The sequence below is a fragment of the Aspergillus pseudodeflectus genome, assembly GCF_044049435.1.
Source record: "Aspergillus pseudodeflectus strain CBS 756.74 chromosome Unknown BJX68scaffold_10, whole genome shotgun sequence".
In the NCBI taxonomy this organism is placed as follows: domain Eukaryota; kingdom Fungi; phylum Ascomycota; class Eurotiomycetes; order Eurotiales; family Aspergillaceae; genus Aspergillus; species Aspergillus pseudodeflectus.
In genome coordinates, this window is record NW_027263786.1 from 346,401 (window position 1) to 364,167 (window position 17,767).

A 17,767-nucleotide genomic window follows, 5' to 3' on the forward strand; every position below is an offset into this window, starting at 1 on the left:
AGGAAGAGGTGGTCGCAGTATTGTCTCCGTCGACGTATTGGTGATGGGTACCGCGTGCACGTGCCACCCGGGCGGAAAGCAGTCGGACTGAATGCGAAGAACCTCATCGCATCCGCTCCTCGCTCTCCCCCATTCGATTCCCCGCTCCTTCTCCCCATCAAACACACAATGGCGTCCGGTTTCGGTCTTAACGGCGGTATGTTATCCTATGCTCTATCATGGACCGAATTTTTCCCCCGTCAATGGCTTTGGTGTTGGTGTTTTTGCATGGTTCACCCGCTTCTCCGAGCTCCCGGCTAACATTGGTGCTCCTCCGCAGGACCTTCCCGCTGCTACACCTTCTGGCAAGAGCTCCTAGGCTGCTATGTTGTGAACTCTGGAGATGGTCAGGAGGGCAAGAGAAAGTGCGCTCCCGCGCTTGAGGATTACTATGAGTGCCTGCACCACAGGAAAGAGGTATGCGTCAGGCTTGACCGGATAACTCGGCTGGATTATCTCGCAGTCTATGGCTTAGATTTATTTGAACTACCTTGACTGATTCTCTAACGATTTGACAGGCCCTGCGAACGATGAAGATGCAGGCTGCCTACCGCAAGGCAGAAGCCGCACACCCCCGCGAAGTTGCGGCACAACCAGAACAACTCCGGAGCCTGGGTTTATTGAGATCATAGAAGAGACGGTGCACATTTAAAGTCGATAAGAAGTGAAGAAGGAAGGAGGCAGCAACCTTGGCGAGGAGCCAAGTTGCAGAGGACCGGAAAGAGTGATACACTAGGCGCTTTCTCGTTGATTTGATATCAAACTACTCATGGTTATGTTCGTTTACCTGTTACCTACTGTATAGAATCGAAAAATTCTCTATATATGAAGCATGGGCGCGAAGCTCGAAAGCACAGTGATAAGAAGACCGGCGTAGGATATATAAAGGCTGGATTAAGTTTGGCGCGATGACTCGTCAACGTCACTGAGATGAGCGTTGGATGTCTGTTCCTAATGGTGCTCGGGTGATTGGCCAGCAATGACGGAACTCACATCAGGTACCGGCGGCACAGAGCTATAATTTCTAAACGATGTCTTACAGGAGATTGAATTGGACGGGAGGAAGCGGGGTGATTCGGCTTAGTTTTGAACGACAGGCTCTCGAGCAGCAGCATGCTAAGCTCTTGCCTTTGCTGTGCCCACTCCTGCCTTGACTGCTTGAGGCTTGAGGCCATCTGGCAATTCTTGGCGCTTTACCAGTCACGTGATTACAAGAAAACCTTTCTCACGGGTGGGGCCGGCCAAACCCGACAGAGCCTAGTGCACCAGGCCCAAGCATGGGTAGGCGCGCCCAGCCAAAGATGTCCCCAATGATATAAACAGGCTGCGTGACCTCGACCGACCGCAGACCCAAAACCAACCTTACCTCCGGACGCCGCACTCAAGCTGCGCTGAGCTGTTTACTTTGGCCTCACCTGACTTCCGCCTCGTTCAATACTCTACACGTCGTCTCCGCGCTTTTGTCACCACCAACAGGGGAGTCCCAGGTGATTTTCTTGATCCTGGGTGGGCCATTTCTTTTTCTCATTTCTTTCACTTCTACTTGCGATCTACATCGTTTTCTCGCCTCTATACTGTTCCTGGGTAATTTATTTTACGCCTTATTTTCGCCGTAATTTTCGATATACTCCAGATCCATGTGCTCTTGGAGTTCAACCCTCAGATCGACTCGACCACCACCATCTCCACTTCTCTCGGAGACGCCTTGAGTGTTCTTGGCTATTTGGCCTCAGTTTCATCTCCAGTATCCTCCATGGCTGCGTCGTGCGAGTAACCGACCGGTATACGCTACGATCCCAGCCTCATCCTCTCCTCTCCCACTACTGGTATTTTACGCCATACTAGTAATCTCTAATCTTTGAGGCGCGTCGCGGGAATCCTTGGCTTCTCTTTGACCTTATTCCCTCACCTTCTCTTTAATACCCTTGCTACTACTTATTTGTCATTTTAATCTTTTTCGCTTCTTGAAAATCACGACCGCCATGACTTCCAGGTGAGTTCTCAACCAAATTTTGGTCATTTAAAACATGACGCTAACCTTCGCCCTAGACTAGATCGTCTCGTCACGTGAGTTCTTATCACTTTCGAGGCCGATAATGCGCTAACCAGATCGAAACTTGTAGGTTACTCGAGACCGGAAGCACGCCTCTCATCCGAAACACAGCCGCCCAGCAGCTAGCCGATGTCCAAAAGCAGCATCCGGACGAGCTCTTTAATCTACTGGGGCGTATTCTTCCGTATCTCAAGTCAAAATCATGGGATACGCGGACGGCTGCCGCCAAGGCCATGGGCCTTATTGTCACAAATGCAGACACCTTTGACCCCAACGAGGATGACGGTGAGGGTGTAAAGAAGGACGAAGACGACGAGGAACTTGATATCAAGATCAAGTCAGAAGATGAGCCGACACCGTCCCCTGATGATCAGATGCTACGCCTCGAAACTCTTGACCTACCCGCTATTCTAAAGCATGGAAGGCGATTGTTAGGAAGTGGAGGAAAGGAGCATGAATACGCCTTGGCAGCCATGGATCCTGCTGCTCGGCTACAGCACCAAAAGAAGACGCTAAGAGCGCGACTGGGCCTCGAGGGTGAATATCTCGGCGATGATCTCTCCGATGATATTGACTTAGCACCAAAGACGCCCGGTGCGAAGGATCATCCGCCGAGTTTCCTTTCATCAAAGGAGAACAACCGTCTTCATTCCGGCGTGCAGCCCCCGCCACCTCCCAGCGAGCCTGCCAATGGCGAGGAATCTGGGCTAAGCAGACGACAGCTCAATCAGCTGAAGCGGAAAAGCAAACAACACGCAAAGCTGGGGGCGAACAAAGTGCGTGTGGTCGACTTGTCAGCGCGGCGACCATCCGAGAATGTCACTACCCCTTCGATCAATACTCCTGCAATCCCTACTCCCCATCCGGTGAAAACAGAGAATGGCCATGCCCAGAATGGCGACACGAAGCCCGACTATTTCTCCCTTGATAGACCAGCGGATGAAGATGACGAGTCAAAAATTGTGTCGGAGTTCAAGGGAGCAATCGCCCCGGAGAAGCCCTTTATCCAACCCGTACTTGAGGATGATAGCGCCAACGTCTCTTGGCCTTATGAGCGCATGTGCGAGTTTCTCAAGGTGGATATTCTAGATCCCAATTGGGAGGTTCGGCATGGTGCGGCAATGGCCCTGCGAGAAGTTGTTCGTGTTCAAGGCGCTGGAGCGGGCCGTTCACATGGGAAAACCAGAGCAGAGAATAATGCACTGAATCGTAAATGGCTAGACGACCTTGCTTGTCGTTTACTTTGCGTTTTGATGCTGGATCGATTCGGAGACTACATCTCCGACAATGTTGTTGCTCCTATCCGGGAGACTGTGGGTCAGACATTGGGTGCCCTTCTGTCACATCTCCCTTCGCGGTCCGTGATTGCTGTGTACAAGTGTCTTTATCGGATCATCATGCAATCAGATCTAGGTTTGGAGCGGCCGATTTGGGAGGTGTGCCACGGTGGTATGATCGGGTTGAGGTATCTTGTCGCGGTGCGGAAGGATCTCTTGGTCAAGAACTCTGATCTGATGGATGGTGTTTTGGAGGCTGTTATGCAGGGTCTTGGCAACTACGATGACGATGTGCGTGCTGTTAGTGCTGCAACGCTTGTGCCGATAGCGGAGGAGTTTGTCAACTCTCGGCAGTCGACTTTGGGCACGCTGATGAATATCGTGTGGGACTGCCTTTCCAACCTTCAGGACGACCTGAGTGCCAGTACTGGCTCGGTCATGGACCTTCTAGCGAAGCTATGCACATTCCAGCCTGTTCTGAACGCCATGAAAGAAAATGCGGCTGTCGACTCCGAGTCCTCATTTGGCAACCTTGTTCCTCGCCTGTACCCCTTTCTTCGGCATACCATCACCAGTGTACGTTCTGCGGTTCTCCGCGCCCTCACAACGTTCCTTCAGCTTGAGGGTGACGGCACGAATGATTGGGTAAATGGAAAGGCACTGCGCCTGATCTTCCAGAATCTACTGGTGGAGCGGAACGAAGGAGTCCTCAAACTCTCTCTCCAGGTGTGGTCAGAGCTGCTCAAATCTCTGGACCGTCGCGGGTCATTCAAGACAGATCAGGATTTAACCTCCCACATCCAACCGCTAGTCGCTTTGAGCATGGCGCCCTTTGGTGTTCCGCGTTACCCTATTCCCATGAATGTGTCGCTGTTCATCAAGCCGTCCGGCATTGCCTTCCCGATGAGTGCATCGGTTCCCGCCAAATCCTCACCTTCCAATGCTGTCCCGACAGATGGAACCAAGAAGCGCGGCCGCAGATCCGAGAAGAAGGACGTGGCACCTCCACCATCTGCCCACAATGTCGACGGGCATATGCTGCAAGGCGATATTGATCTAGTCGGGGCTGATACAATGCTACGATCCAAAATCTATGCCGCCAAAGCTCTTGGGCAGCTACTGTCAATCTGGGATAAGAACGGTCTTGACAGTCTATGGGAATCGATACTGAACGGGTTGAGCCAGCCGGCATCATCATCGCAACTGTCGTCCGCCATGATTGTGGAGGAATACGCCAAGATAGCCGGATCGGACAGCAAGTACATGTCTGCTCTGTGTGACAAGCTCCGTCCAATTGTCGAAGGAGACCGTCCGCCATGGTACAGTGATATTGCTTGCTATTTACATGTCGCCCGCGCGCAGTGCCATTCGTTGCTAAATGCCTTCCGAGACCACGCGCATGTTCCTAGCGGTCGACTTCCTACTCTTGCTGTCGTCGTTCAAGGAGACTCCGAGGCTGGACCAAACGCGTTCTCCTTGTCTGACGCCGAAAAGGTGATTGGACCCGACTTTGACAGGCTGAAAAAGAACCTTGCACCTGCGCAGCGCATTACTGCTCTTCAAGTCCTCAACGATACTAAAGCGACGGCGGAGAATGCTGTGAGCGAGGCTAGAGATGCCAGAGAGCTAAGGGATATGCGAGTCAAGGCCGCCGCCGCGGGGGCCTTGGTCGGCTTCAAGGACATTCCAAAGAAGCCGGGTCAGCTCATCAAGGGCATGATGGACAGCGTCAAGAAGGAAGAAAATGCCGAACTTCAGCAACGCTCTGCAACTGCCGTCGCGGCCATGGTCGAGTATTACACTACGGCGGCCAAGCGAGGACCAGTCGACAAGGTTATTGGAAACTTGGTCAAATACTGCTGTGTAGATACTTCTGAAACTCCTGAGTTCCACCACAACGCGAACTTGCAAGAGTCTATTCTATCGCTTCGGAAAGAGGAGGACCGACGCGAGCATCCCGACGCTGCCAAGTTTGAGAAGGAGGCGCGAGACGCGAAAATCATGCGCCGCGGAGCCAAAGACGCGCTCGAGCAGCTGGCTATCAAGTTCGGCGCGCAGCTCACGGAGAAAGTACCTAACCTTGCAACACTGGTTGAGCGACCTCTTACCCAAGCTCTCTCCGGCGATCTTCCCGAAGATATCGTCGATCCCGAGAACGATTTGGGCCAGGAGGTGGTGGACGGGCTGTCTACCCTACGCGCACTGCTTCCCAAGTTCGATCCAGGGCTATATCCATGGGTTGTCAAGCTTATGCCCCTCGTTGTCAAGGCGCTACAATGTCGACTCTCTGTTATTCGGTACGCAGCCGCCAAGTGCTTCGCCACTATCTGCAGCGTTGTCACCGTGGAGGGTATGACCATGTTGGTGGAAAAGGTGTTGCCGACAATTAGCAATGCGCTGGACGTTCATCACCGCCAAGGAGCTGTGGAGTGTATTTATCATCTCATTCATGTCATGGAGGATGGCATCTTGCCGTATGTTATCTTCCTCGTTGTCCCGGTCCTTGGAAGGATGAGTGACTCGGACAATGATGTTCGACTACTTGCTACAACGTCGTTCGCGACTCTGGTCAAACTGGTACCTCTGGAAGCAGGAATTCCAGACCCACCTGGCCTGTCAGAAGAGCTGCTCAAGGGTCGTGATCGGGAGAGGAAGTTCATGTCCCAGATGCTGGATTCCCGAAAAGTCGAAGAGTTCCAGCTGCCAGTTGCGATCAAAGCAGAGCTTCGACCTTACCAGCAAGAGGGTGTCAACTGGCTTGCCTTCCTCAACCGGTACAACCTTCATGGTATTCTTTGTGACGACATGGGTCTTGGTAAGACGCTGCAGACCATCTGTATCGTTGCAAGCGACCATCACATGCGCGCCGAAGAGTTTGCCAAGACTCAGAAGCCAGAGGTCCGAAAAGTCCCGTCTCTCATTGTGTGCCCGCCATCGCTTTCTGGTCATTGGCAGCAGGAGGTCAAACAGTACGCGCCGTTCCTCAATTGCGCTGCCTATGTCGGGCCGCCTGCGGAGCGGTCGCGGCTGCAGGGCTCACTTGCTGAAGCCGATATTGTTGTGACGTCTTATGATATCTGCCGCAATGACAACGACTTTCTCCGGACGATTAGCTGGAACTACTGTGTTCTGGACGAGGGACATCTTATCAAGAATCCCAAAGCCAAGGTTACAATTGCTGTCAAGCGTATTCAGAGTAACCACCGTTTGATCCTGTCCGGAACGCCTATCCAGAACAACGTGCTGGAATTGTGGTCGCTGTTTGACTTCCTCATGCCAGGCTTCCTTGGTACGGAGAAGGTGTTTTTGGACCGGTTCGCCAGGCCCATCGCCGCCAGTCGATTCAGCAAGTCGTCGTCGAAGGAGCAGGAGGCGGGAGCTCTTGCAATCGAGGCTCTGCACAAGCAGGTGCTTCCGTTCCTGCTGCGTCGTCTGAAGGAGGAGGTGCTCAACGATCTGCCGCCCAAGATCATCCAAAACTACTACTGCGATCCTAGTGAGCTGCAAAAGAAACTCTTCGAGGACTTCACCAAGAAGGAGCAAAAGGCTCTGCAGGAGAGGATGGGCAGTTCCGAAAAGTCCGACAAAGAGCACATCTTCCAAGCCCTGCAATACATGCGCCGTCTCTGCAACTCGCCCGCCCTCGTTGTCAAAGAAGGACACAAACAGTACAACGAAGTCCAAGACTTTCTGCAGACGAAGAAGTCCCATATTCGAGACGTGTCGCACGCGCCCAAGCTCAGTGCTCTGCGCGACTTGCTTCTGGACTGCGGCATTGGCGTCGACCCGTCGAGTGAAGGTGACTTGACAACTGGTGGTAACTATGTGAGCCCGCATCGCGCCTTGATCTTCTGCCAGATGAAGGAGATGCTGGATATCGTGCAGTCGGAGGTTCTCCGGAAACTCCTTCCGTCCGTCCAATACCTCCGACTCGACGGAGGTGTCGAGGCGACTAAGCGCCAGGACATTGTCAACCGTTTCAACTCCGATCCCAGTTACGACGTGCTTCTCTTGACGACCAGCGTTGGTGGTCTCGGTCTGAACCTTACTGGTGCAGACACGGTTATCTTCGTTGAGCACGACTGGAACCCGCAGAAGGATATACAAGCCATGGACCGAGCACATCGTATCGGACAGAAGAAGGTCGTCAACGTTTACCGACTGATTACACGTGGAACGCTCGAAGAGAAGATCTTAAAGTGAGCCCACCTGTCCCCTCCTTCCTTTTCTAACAATGATACTAACCGACACAGTCTCCAACGATTCAAGATCGATGTCGCCTCCACAGTAGTCAATCAACAAAACGCCGGACTCAACACAATGGACACGGACCAACTGCTCGACCTCTTCAACCTCGGCGAAACAGCCGAACACGCAGAGAAACCCACAGAAGCCGGGGGCAACGAAGTCGACATGGTCGACATCGACGGCGAGGTCAAAGAAAAGGGCAAGAAGGGCTGGCTCGATGATTTGGACGAGCTATGGGACGAGCGGCAGTACGAGGCCGAATATAACCTGGATTCGTTCTTGACGACGATGAAAGGATAAGTATAGTTTTTGTTTCTTTTTTTTTTAAAAAAAAAAATGGGAAAGGATCGTGTGTTGCCCGCTTATGCTGGGGCAGGCAGGCAGGCTTGTACTTGTGTACTAGGGTGTGGTGTGTGTAGCACGGCGTTTGTGTTGCGGTTTGGCCCTGGCGTTGGCGGTTGCGCTGACATGCTTCGCATTTCATCTCATTTGAATCGTCGCGGCTATATGGTCAAGGCCAAGATAGATGACTTGGTTACTGTATTTTATGTACACTTAGCTTATTATCCTCGATTTTCTAGCGATCTTTCATTCTCTTCCACATTGACGCCCTTATTGGAGGTTCACGAACAACCCGCCATCAACCAACAGCTGCGCTCCGGTCTGTAGCACCAGTTAGTGTATACTCTCGTAAAAGGAAAGAGGAAGAAAACTCACCACATAACCACTCAACCCCTCACACCCCAAAAACACCGCCGGCCCAGCCAAGTCCCTCGGCTGCCCCAGCCTCCCCAACGGAATCCTCCCTTCCATATACGCCCTCTTGACAGGATCACTCATATCCTCATCATTAAGCTGCGTGCGGATCGTCCCGGGGAGCAACGCATTGCATCGGATATTGTACTTGCCCAGCGCGACCGCCGTCGACTGCATGAGAGACAGAACGCCCGCCTTTGTGGGCGTGTAGTGTGTTTGCTGCCCGCCGCCGACGAGCGCGCTGATTGAGCTGATCCCGATTATCGAGCCGCCCTGGGGGGACTGTGAGAAGGCCATTTGGCGGGCGGCGGCTTGTACGGCGTAGAAGGCGCCTGTGAGGTTTGTGGATATTGTGCCGTCGATGAGAGTTGGTGTTACGCTGTCATTTTTATCAGCATTGCTTTCTCCTCTCCCCACCAGAGAGATGCAAAAAACAAAGAAAAGAAACAGGGGAAGGGGAAAGAGGGAAAAACACATACTCCAAAAACTCCTCAAACCGACAAACCCCCGCATTGCTAACAAAGATATCGAGGCGTCCAAACTTGTCCACAACCTTCTTCACAAACTCGATCCCCGTCTCGGGCTTCGAGACGTCGCCAGCGACGGCGATGAATCTTTTTTCGAGTGCCGAATCTTGTTTTGTTTCGGAGAGGAGGGTCGAGATCTCGGATTGCAGTGAGGCGAGGTGTGGTTCGTCGGATGTCCCGCCAAGGTGGTTTACGGCTACGTAGGCGCCGTGGTGGATGTAGTCGAGGGCGATTGCCTATCATCTTTGTTAGAGGGGTATTTCGATCGAGAGGTTGAGGTTGAGGTGGGAATGTGAGGGAGAATACGTACGCGACCGATTCCAGTCAGGCCACCGGTGATGGCGGCGACTTTGCCGGTGAGGAGTTGAGGGAGGGCCATTTTTCTTTCTGTGAGATGGGTGCTGAGAGTGAGAAGGAAAGAAGAGATTCCAATTCGAGGGGAGCAGTCTGGGGAGAAAAGATGGGATATGAGGGGCGCTGGAAGGTGGGGATTCGGTGGTTCGTGGTAATCTTAGCCCGAGGTGGAGGGGTCGCGGCTGCGGGATTCGCCCGAGCTGGTGAACAGATCAGAGACTTGGGATAGTTCGATGGGATAAACAAGATCTGTTCCTTTCATGATAGTTGGACGAGTCGACGATGATCCGGGGTAGAGTCATATCGCCCGGTCATTGCTGACCTTAATTGTGGGGGTGGGTCCAGATATATATATAGATGCAAGTGGACGGTGCAGAGGGATGCTTCCAACGTTCCTTATTCTCAGGTACTTGATTTACTATAGGTGTACATATTAATCCTAGACCGGAGTAGCTAAGAAGCCCTAGCTGAAATACAGCCGGATGATCAACGAATCCGTAAGAAATACCTTTCAGTGTGCATAACTGCGAAACCCGTGCAACTTGGCCTAGGGAACAGATTTTCAGGAGTCACTCGGCCGAGATGACATCTCTTTGCGCCTATAGATACCCAGGATTATGGCTAAAAGCCCGACTGACATGTCTGTACCTGGTCTTGGAGTGCTTTTGGGATTATGCCTCGGGATTTCAAACCAACAGTTTGCATCGCCCACCCATCTCGACAGACCGCCCATCGACAACGCCTAGGAAGAGGATTAGGGCATGCTTGCCTCATTCCCTAAGCCTCCACTCCATCCTCTCCTCAGGACATGAGGCGATAATCCAGTTTCCCGTTTCTCACCCACCGCAGCAACCCACATCTAGGCGCTTAGACGTGTTGGGCAATAATTGGATACGATGCCTCGAAAGAAGCAAAGAGACCATTCTCGCACTTAACTACAGGCTCTGCTAGCGCCTCAATCATTAGGACGCAGAACTACTTTGCACCTGAGATTCTAGGCCTGAACCACCGAACAATGGATAGTTAGACAATTGAATCTTGCTGCACATGTGCAGTCAATATGTGGTCTTGGACGTGACTATCTTCTATATGCTCTGTCACTCTTATCCATTCAAGGATCGAGAACTACTGGCGTACGCCCAGGGCGCACCTTTTCCGTCCGCGGATCTGTCGTTGCATAATGTCATCTAGCACCATTTACTTATTTGGAAGCCTGATGGCTGCCTAAAAGCGGGGGCTGATATGTTGACAAAAGGCCGCGTGAGTCTGGTAGCCTTGCGTTAATCGCCGTTGATAAAATGTCTAGGACCCCCAATCTTATCGATTATTTCACCTCGGTCTTCCCAGATTCAAGCTACCAAGTCGGCTATCAGATTTGGAGACGCGAGGTGTCCGACGGACGTTGGAAGACGTCTCGCGTGCCCAGGGCTACCCAAGGTGCGTTCCTAACCTCTCCAGCCCCGAGCCTTGTTTGACTGACTTCTCACGCTTGAGGCACAATTATAGTTGTCTCCCAGGCGCGCCAAAACCGTCATCATGTCAGATGACTCTTTGGCGAACATACTGATGATAGAAGCTGAGCAGCTGCTCGAAATGTACAATGAAGACCAAAGCCAAGAGAATCTTCTAAACAACGCTATACAGGGCGCAAAAAGAGCAGTGCAGATTACGAGGGCGAACCATGTCACTGGCCTATCTTTACTGGCGACCTGCCTCTACCATCGAATCCAAAAACGCTTCTCACTCGATGACTTTGATCAAGCCCTCGAGGCCGTACAGGAGATGAGCAGCCTAGCTCATGATGGCCCCGAGAGCCAACTCGAGGCGTCGCAGCTTCTGACAAAGCTCTACAAGCAAAGGTTTGATGCCTTGAGGGAACCGAGTGACCTGGATGCAGCAATTGCCTTTGGACAGACCTGTGCGAATTCGACCGCGATTGAACCTTCGCAACAACTGACACATTTGATCAATCTTTCGACACTGCAGAGTGATAGGTTTGACCTTTTACGACGAGCGGATGACGCCGAGTCCGCCGTGGGTTCCGCACGCCAGGCTGAGGAGTTGGCCAATGGAATGGATCCAGCAGAACAAGCTTCAGCGGCTGCGGCTGTGGGTGCTGCGCTGTTGAGGCTGTGCCTGGCAGGCCGGCAATTGGATGGAGTTGATCAGCTCAACCCTGCGATTGAGAAAAATCAATAGTGCAATGCAGCATCACCCACGAGGCCCGGATCTTGCCCGTTGGCATCACAACCTTGCACTTCTCCTTGAAATGCGCTTCGAGCGTACCGGTGACAGGCAAGTCCTCGAGGATGCAATCGTATCTGCTTTGTCGGCCATGGAGGCCACTGCACCCGAGGACAAAAAGAGACCCTTAAGATCAAACTCTCCTTGGAACTTGCTTGAGCACAAGTTTATGTGCACTGGCGAGCCAGAGACCTTGATTCTTCCATCGAGCAGCTTGAATTGGCCAAGGAGCTGTCTTTAAACTACAAGAGCGCCGAGAGAGCTGGTTGGATCCATAACCTGGCCTCTACCTTGGCTACCAGGTTTCACAGGCATGGCAAGATTGAGAACCTGGAAAGGGCTGCTGAAAATTCGAGCCATGCGTGCAAACAAGAAAAGGTTCGTCTAGACTACGCCATGTACCTTGACACCCCCTCTACCAACCTTCGCTTGCTGCGCGAACAGACGGAGAGTCTCAATTTACTGGAGGAAGATCTCCAGAGAGGGAGAGAGGGAGAGAGGCAAGGGAATTAGCAGAAGAGAGCGCAAATCTTGTGATGCTCAATGGGCTCGCTAATTTCAGTATATAACCCCGTATCCTAATCATAGCGATGGAAATCTAGTACTCTCAGGCTGCCGTACCACATCGGATTGAATCCATAAAACCGCCAGGCGTTTCACACCATGGACCTTCCAATAATCCAGGCCGACTCCCAAGCGCGGTTCCTAGAAATCCCAGATACAGCGCCCGAGTGCCTCTAGACACGCGAATATATTAGCATCCCCACACCCGAACGAACACAAAATCCATCAAGGAGTCATACGTACGCGAAGTACATTTACTATCGGTATAATGCCCGTTGACATAGCACCCCAGACTGCTACTCCACTGCCACGACCTAAGCCCGACGACGAGCCTCGTTAGCGAATTCAGAATCCACATCTCTCTCCCCCTCACATCCGTGTCATTGCCTTGCTTCGGCCACCACCCCTCACGCCCATCTCGAATCAAAACACACATCGTCGCAAGTAATTGGAAGGAGTATACATACGCATTGCTGACCCCATCAATCACCACCCTCTCGCCCGTAACAAAGCAGTCAAAGGTGTACGAGGAGCCCCTGCTGAGCTTGCGCTTGACCGACGACCCTGTGCTGAACGAGCTGCGGCAGTTGACCGTCGAGGCGCCCGTGATGGTGCATTTCTTGTCGCGAGCGAAGAGCTCGGTTGCGGTATCCTCGGGTGCAGATGTCGGCGCGGAGAGCGCGCTGAGCGGGAGGAGGAGGAGGGTTGTTAGTAGGGCAGCGGGTTTCATTTTGAGCAAGGGGCTAGTTTGCGCTGTGTTGTGTGGGGGAAGGGCTATGTGAAAGATGGAGTTTGTGGGGATTGGATCCCGAGCCCTTTATATAGCGTGAGAGAAAGCTCTAGAAACTGAACTTAACTATCAGATCATTTGCGGAATGAAAACTAGCAATGCCAAGGACACCGCTGGCCGAGGCTCAGGCTCACTGACGAGAGCGACAGTAGTATCCCGAACACGATGTAGTGCCGAGATACGACGCTTTAGGGGCTATGGGGCGAGATTTCCAGATGAATACGAGGAAAGAGGGCGGGGAGCGGGGGCAATGCACACAAGGTAGGAAAGGAAGGTGCCCTGAATACGATCCCAGGCCGACACTAAGCATTTCTCGCATAGAGAAGCCATGCCATATTCGGTGTCTCTGCCCGTGCCGCTTGCCATATCTAGATTGAGTGTAACCCGCAGGTGTACGGGCACTGCTGCCTATCCTTGGACCAGGGTCGCTGACATGGTTTATGGAGGAGACTCTGATCCGGAGGCTGTTTCTCTGCTAGGTACAGTCTTTCACCGCGCGGGAGGGCAGATGGTGGATCACGATCCAAGGGGGCAAATTGCCACTGGTTTGCTGAAGTTAGGGCTGGTTATGTCCAACAATGGCTATTTCCCAACAGAGCGGGACTTCACGGGCATAAGAGATGATTAGAATGTAAGAACTACATTCGCACCCTGAATACGAATGGCAAGAATTTCTCCAACTCCAGCTAGGCTACGGCAGCGACTGACGTGATTCTTTATAAACTCAATTCTCTCCTTGCGGTAAAGACAGAAATGACGCACCCAACCAGATAAAACAAGATAATAGGTAAAAGGTGAGTTTAGGCCAAGGAAAAAAGCGTACGGCTCTGAAAGAGGCTCTATATTAGTAAACCAGTTTAGCGGGCATCACTCGATCCAGATTCCATCCTAGGGCTGATTTACTTCCTCGCGTTACAAAGCTCACCGGTACGGATAAACTTCCTGCGTAGAAGCAAGCACCCCGGGGCCATGCACCTTGCCATGCCGACTGGTCATCTCCCCCCAGGCAGGGCGGAAGTGAGCTGCAAGGTCCAGGAGCCGCGCCACACGGGCAGCGAGACTCGCACCTAGCGTTGGCTCCATCGTCATAGCCAGAGCGTTGGGGGAGTACTAGAAGTTGGGATATGCTGGAATCTCCGGAACATGTTGGATACTGCCGTGGAGTGTTCTTTGAGAATGCTGAGAAGTGTTGATAAGCGTTAGTTAATTTTGAATATTCGCTGGAGAGGGTTGTGGATATTGGTCGATGCGCATACTCCTACTTGAGGAGATCGAGGCCATGTTTGCACCTACAAGTTCCATGCAACTGAACGCCATCTTTTGCTCTTCCAATGGCGGAATCTTTGAGAGTTTTTTGTTTGCGATATAAAAGACAACGCTCGATTTAACTGGTCTTTCCGGTGCTTTTATCCCTTGATTAAAGACGGTGGTCTACTGTCCATACCCTTCGATAGGTCCTTGAGTGGCCAAGATGCTAAGCCTTGCATGGGGGCCGATCAAGCTCGAGAATTGTGGTCCAAACCCAGGCTTGTTTCATCCTGTTGTGTATACCTCATGTGATTGCCGTATCGAGACAGCACATACGTCAGCATCAATTCGGCGCCTTATAGCTGGAGCCTGTTCCTTCTCCCTTTAGTCTTCCTTCATAGTCGTTCAGCTGACTGATTAAATAATCAAACTGATAGCCATCATGCCGACACCCGAGTACTTCGCTCAAGCCCCGGCATTCCCAACAGACACGAATGTCATTGACCTCCCGCGAATATCTCTCGCACGGTAAATCAAGCCCGAGCCTGGGTGTGCGGTTATGAATATCGGCGATACGCTTGTGGAGTGGACTGGTGGGTTGCTGAGGAGCTCGCTGCATCGTGTCATCAGGGCGCCTGGGGAGCAGGTTTCTGTGCCAAGGAGGAGACTCGGCCGGTGAATGGGTGGGCTGCGTGGAGGTCGAAGGAGGTTATGCTGGGTCACTTGAAGCCGTAGACGAGAGGGGGTGGGGCGGTTTAGGTCTCCACAATTGGTCTTTGCTATTTTCCTCCGGAGATGAAGTCTATCATGTCTCTAGTAGGTAAGCTTAGTTTTAGGTTTTATTGATATCGATACCCTTAAGCCAACCTCGGCTTTGACCTTCTCTCTATGGCATGCTATGACCATATTTGAATGCTTGCCTTGATAGTACAGGTAATATTACCATCTCTCCGTAAGCCCCGAGATCTAGCAGATCTTGGGCATGGACTGTGGCAAAAAGAATACTGAATTGCATTTAGCTCCTGTCTCATCCCGCTGTCGAGAGGCTCCAGAGTTGAGTAGCTGAAAGATGGTACCCGATTTCCTTTTCTTCTTTCTCAGCCTTAACTCTGACCGATCGTGATAAAGCGGGTACTACATTCCAACTCAAGTGGCCCGTCACTTTTGATTTCCGGAGACTGCAGATGTTTGCTATGGCCCCGGTACGTGATACTAATACTGGTCAGCTAGCCACGCGCGAATGATAATATTCTGGTCAGGCGTCAGCTATCTCACCTGCATATAGGCTAGATTCGCTTGGAGATGCATTTCTGTGGAGGTAAGATCGTTCGCAGGGAGAGCATGGCTGGCGTAATGGAAGTGTGATAGCGTTGCATGAAAATCTTGTAGAAGGGGAAGTGATAGTCTAATGATTAGATTTAGGCAATCCACCTTCAGAGATGAGAACTATCTCACTGCTGGCTTATATAGGTACTGACTATTTTTTGTATCACCACTAACATGAATTATCATAAAGGTAATGTGTGTTGGATAAGTGATTACCTGAGTAGGCTCTCTCTGACCTTGATTATTTGTCCCTGGCTTTTACGACCTCCGGGTCATGCTGCCGTGTCACATGGGTCTTTATTTCAAACACAGCTGGTATAGAGTATTCGTGCTTACTTGACACCTCAGCCAGCCACAATGAAGATCTCTATTCTCTGGCCAGAGTACTCGAGCATACACTTTGAAGTAGAGCGGTTACGCGTTAACAGAGGCTTGGTTGAGGCAGTCATAGAAAGCTACTTAAACCCGGCACCCAGCTCGCAAATCCCCAAACAATCACATTTTCCTTCACACTCAAAGCGCCCACCCATTCCCACCCTCCCCCAAAATGGTTAAATATTCAAACCTTTTCGCACTGATCACTGCTGCTTTTGGTGTCACAGCCGCAGCCGCACCCACAACACCACCGTCCACTCCTCAACCCATCGTCCCCCTCTACCGAGCCTTCAACCCCAGCATCCACGACCACTTCTACACAACCAACCTAGCCGAATACACCAACGCCGTGCAGAATCTTGGCTACTCCGCGGAGCAGACGGCATGCCGGATCCACTCCACCGAGCAATGGGCGACCGTGCCACTATACAGACTATACTCCGGATCCCGCACCGACCACTTGTACACGACCTCGGCAGCAGAGCGCGACAGCGCTGTCCAGAACTCGGGATACAGCGACGAGGGGATTACGGGGTACATCTACCCAGCGGAATCGTCGCTCCGGCCGCCCGGCTTGACGCCGCTTTACCGGCTGTATAGCCAGCAGGTCACGGATCATTTCTTTACCATCTCGCAGGCGGAGAGGGATAACACGATTGGGAGGTCGGGATATTATGATGAGGGGATTGCGGGGTATGTGTTTCCGCCAGAGTAGGTGGGTTGGATGGAGTTACGCATTTGCAATGTGATGTGGTTCAGAGGGTCGCTAGCGGACCCTGCGATAGTGTATGTATGTAGCAAGTCTTCAACAACTTGAATAGCTTATAATTCATGGCTCGATTGATTCTTTTTTGCGGACCCGTGATTCCACTATTTAAGCAGAGCCTCTTCGGCGTAGTCACACTGACCAATCTCTCTAATAGACAGACCTGAACTTGAACAACCGACCCAGCCGGCCTATGATAGCCTCGCGCAACGAAAGGGGATGTCACCTAGCTACCTCACATCATCTACTTTCATGCACATCTAACCCCAGTTCGTTGCCCCCAGCGCCGTCCACCAAAGGCAGAGTCGGATAGCCCTGGAAGTAGAACGCGTCTTGGTTAGATACAGGAATGTGCGGATAGAGTGTAGACTGTGAATTGGAGAGTTTGCGTACAGGCATATGCTACTGTCGTTACAACTTGGACCGCGTAAGTTTCCGAGGGGTAGCGGTTGATCTGAGAGACCGAGTACGTCGGATCAGTGGATGCTTTGAGCTACCTATATAGGCTTTAGACCATGTTGTCCCCGCCTGCCAAGGTAAAAGGCTTCAGCGTACTGTTGGAAAGCCGGCTGAGGCGGCGTGGTACAGCTATACGCTCTTTGTTGCGCTCGAGTCATTAGTACCTAGCATCATTGGTGGCTCGTCAGTCACAGAATAGGGACAATCTCACATGTACTTTGCAACAAGGAGTGGCAGATGCCGCGAGGTAAATATCCTCTTCAACCTGGTCTTTGAGAACGGCTCTCTGTCCTTGCAGCCATCGAGTTCATCCTCTGCTGTGCGAGTTCCACTTCCTGGGTATAACCTCTATTTAGCCAGGCGCCATATAACATTTAAGATTAGAAATAATTCTTGGAAATGACAGACCTGCTGACTCGAATACCAAGGCCTTGCAATCTCCGGTACGTCGGGTAGCAAGAAGAAGCCCAGGACTCCAACCGGTATTGAGATGATGCCATCCGTGAGAAACAGCCTATAACACAGACCATAAATACAATTAAGTAGCAAAAACCGGGGAGGCGTCTGTAAAGTATCAATGAGGTTCATAGGAAGACACTTGCCACTGCCACCCCTTAAACCCTCCAACACCTCCCAGGTCATACGCCCCCACTATTAGGCACCGGGAGAGCATGGTTGCGCCTTAGGGCAGCTGCACTGCCACTGCTTGGCCAAAGTGATGTTCTCTGCTAGCACACTCGT

General features: G+C 51.9%; 6 protein-coding genes across 6 annotated transcripts; 4 read left to right on the plus strand and 2 right to left on the minus strand.

Moving 5' to 3' along the window:
- The first annotated feature begins 114 nt into the window (after positions 1-114).
- BJX68DRAFT_231637 (uncharacterized protein) lies at positions 115-890 on the plus strand. The gene is made up of 3 exons (XM_071039363.1): positions 115-196; positions 320-456; positions 558-890. The coding sequence occupies exons 1-3, from the start codon at positions 169-171 to the stop codon at positions 669-671; spliced, it is 279 nt and encodes a 92-aa protein (XP_070901790.1). The 5' UTR covers positions 115-168; the 3' UTR covers positions 672-890.
- Positions 891-1,749: 859 nt separating this feature from the next.
- Positions 1,750-8,281, plus strand: BJX68DRAFT_23343 (DNA-binding ATPase). The gene is made up of 4 exons (XM_071039622.1): positions 1,750-2,032; positions 2,089-2,106; positions 2,163-7,568; positions 7,623-8,281. The coding sequence occupies exons 1-4, from the start codon at positions 2,022-2,024 to the stop codon at positions 7,915-7,917; spliced, it is 5,730 nt and encodes a 1,909-aa protein (XP_070901791.1). The 5' UTR covers positions 1,750-2,021; the 3' UTR covers positions 7,918-8,281.
- BJX68DRAFT_23345 (SDR family NAD(P)-dependent oxidoreductase) lies at positions 7,901-9,372 on the minus strand. Its single transcript, XM_071039623.1, has 4 exons — positions 9,211-9,372; positions 8,853-9,136; positions 8,335-8,752; positions 7,901-8,280 (listed from the first exon to the last, which is right to left on the minus strand). Exons 1-4 carry the CDS (start codon positions 9,277-9,279, stop codon positions 8,230-8,232), a joined length of 822 nt encoding a protein of 273 aa, XP_070901792.1. The 5' UTR covers positions 9,280-9,372; the 3' UTR covers positions 7,901-8,229.
- A 1,418-nt stretch (positions 9,373-10,790) lies between these two features.
- Positions 10,791-11,453, plus strand: BJX68DRAFT_264284 (uncharacterized protein; the record flags this gene model as incomplete). Its single annotated transcript, XM_071044928.1, has 1 exon — positions 10,791-11,453. One exon carries the CDS (start codon positions 10,791-10,793, stop codon positions 11,451-11,453), a length of 663 nt encoding a protein of 220 aa, XP_070901793.1.
- Positions 11,454-12,203: 750 nt separating this feature from the next.
- BJX68DRAFT_264285 (uncharacterized protein) lies at positions 12,204-12,792 on the minus strand (the record flags this gene model as incomplete). The annotated part of the gene is made up of 2 exons (XM_071044929.1): positions 12,204-12,235; positions 12,306-12,792. The coding sequence occupies 2 exons, from the start codon at positions 12,790-12,792 to the stop codon at positions 12,204-12,206; spliced, it is 519 nt and encodes a 172-aa protein (XP_070901794.1).
- A 3,159-nt stretch (positions 12,793-15,951) lies between these two features.
- On the plus strand, positions 15,952-16,528 carry BJX68DRAFT_231642 (uncharacterized protein). The gene has a single exon (XM_071039364.1). It carries the CDS (start codon positions 15,974-15,976, stop codon positions 16,514-16,516), a length of 543 nt encoding a protein of 180 aa, XP_070901795.1. The 5' UTR covers positions 15,952-15,973; the 3' UTR covers positions 16,517-16,528.
- The last annotated feature ends 1,239 nt before the right edge of the window (positions 16,529-17,767 follow it).

Coding starts and splice junctions, on each gene's coding strand:
- BJX68DRAFT_23345 (XM_071039623.1), bottom strand. CDS start 9,279: ATGGCCCTCCCTCAACTCCTCACCGGCAAAGTCGCCGCCATCACCGGT. Junction 8,753..8,852: donor CGGTTTGAGGAGTTTTTGGA/GTATGTGTTTTT, acceptor TAAAAATGACAG/CGTAACACCAACTCTCATCG. Junction 8,281..8,334: donor AGGGGTTGAGTGGTTATGTG/GTGAGTTTTCTT, acceptor CTGGTGCTACAG/ACCGGAGCGCAGCTGTTGGT.
- BJX68DRAFT_23343 (XM_071039622.1), top strand. Junction 7,569..7,622: donor CTCGAAGAGAAGATCTTAAA/GTGAGCCCACCT, acceptor TAACCGACACAG/TCTCCAACGATTCAAGATCG.
- BJX68DRAFT_231642 (XM_071039364.1), top strand. CDS start 15,974: ATGGTTAAATATTCAAACCTTTTCGCACTGATCACTGCTGCTTTTGGT.
- BJX68DRAFT_231637 (XM_071039363.1), top strand. CDS start 169: ATGGCGTCCGGTTTCGGTCTTAACGGCG. Junction 197..319: donor CGGTTTCGGTCTTAACGGCG/GTATGTTATCCT, acceptor GCTCCTCCGCAG/GACCTTCCCGCTGCTACACC. Junction 457..557: donor GCCTGCACCACAGGAAAGAG/GTATGCGTCAGG, acceptor ACGATTTGACAG/GCCCTGCGAACGATGAAGAT.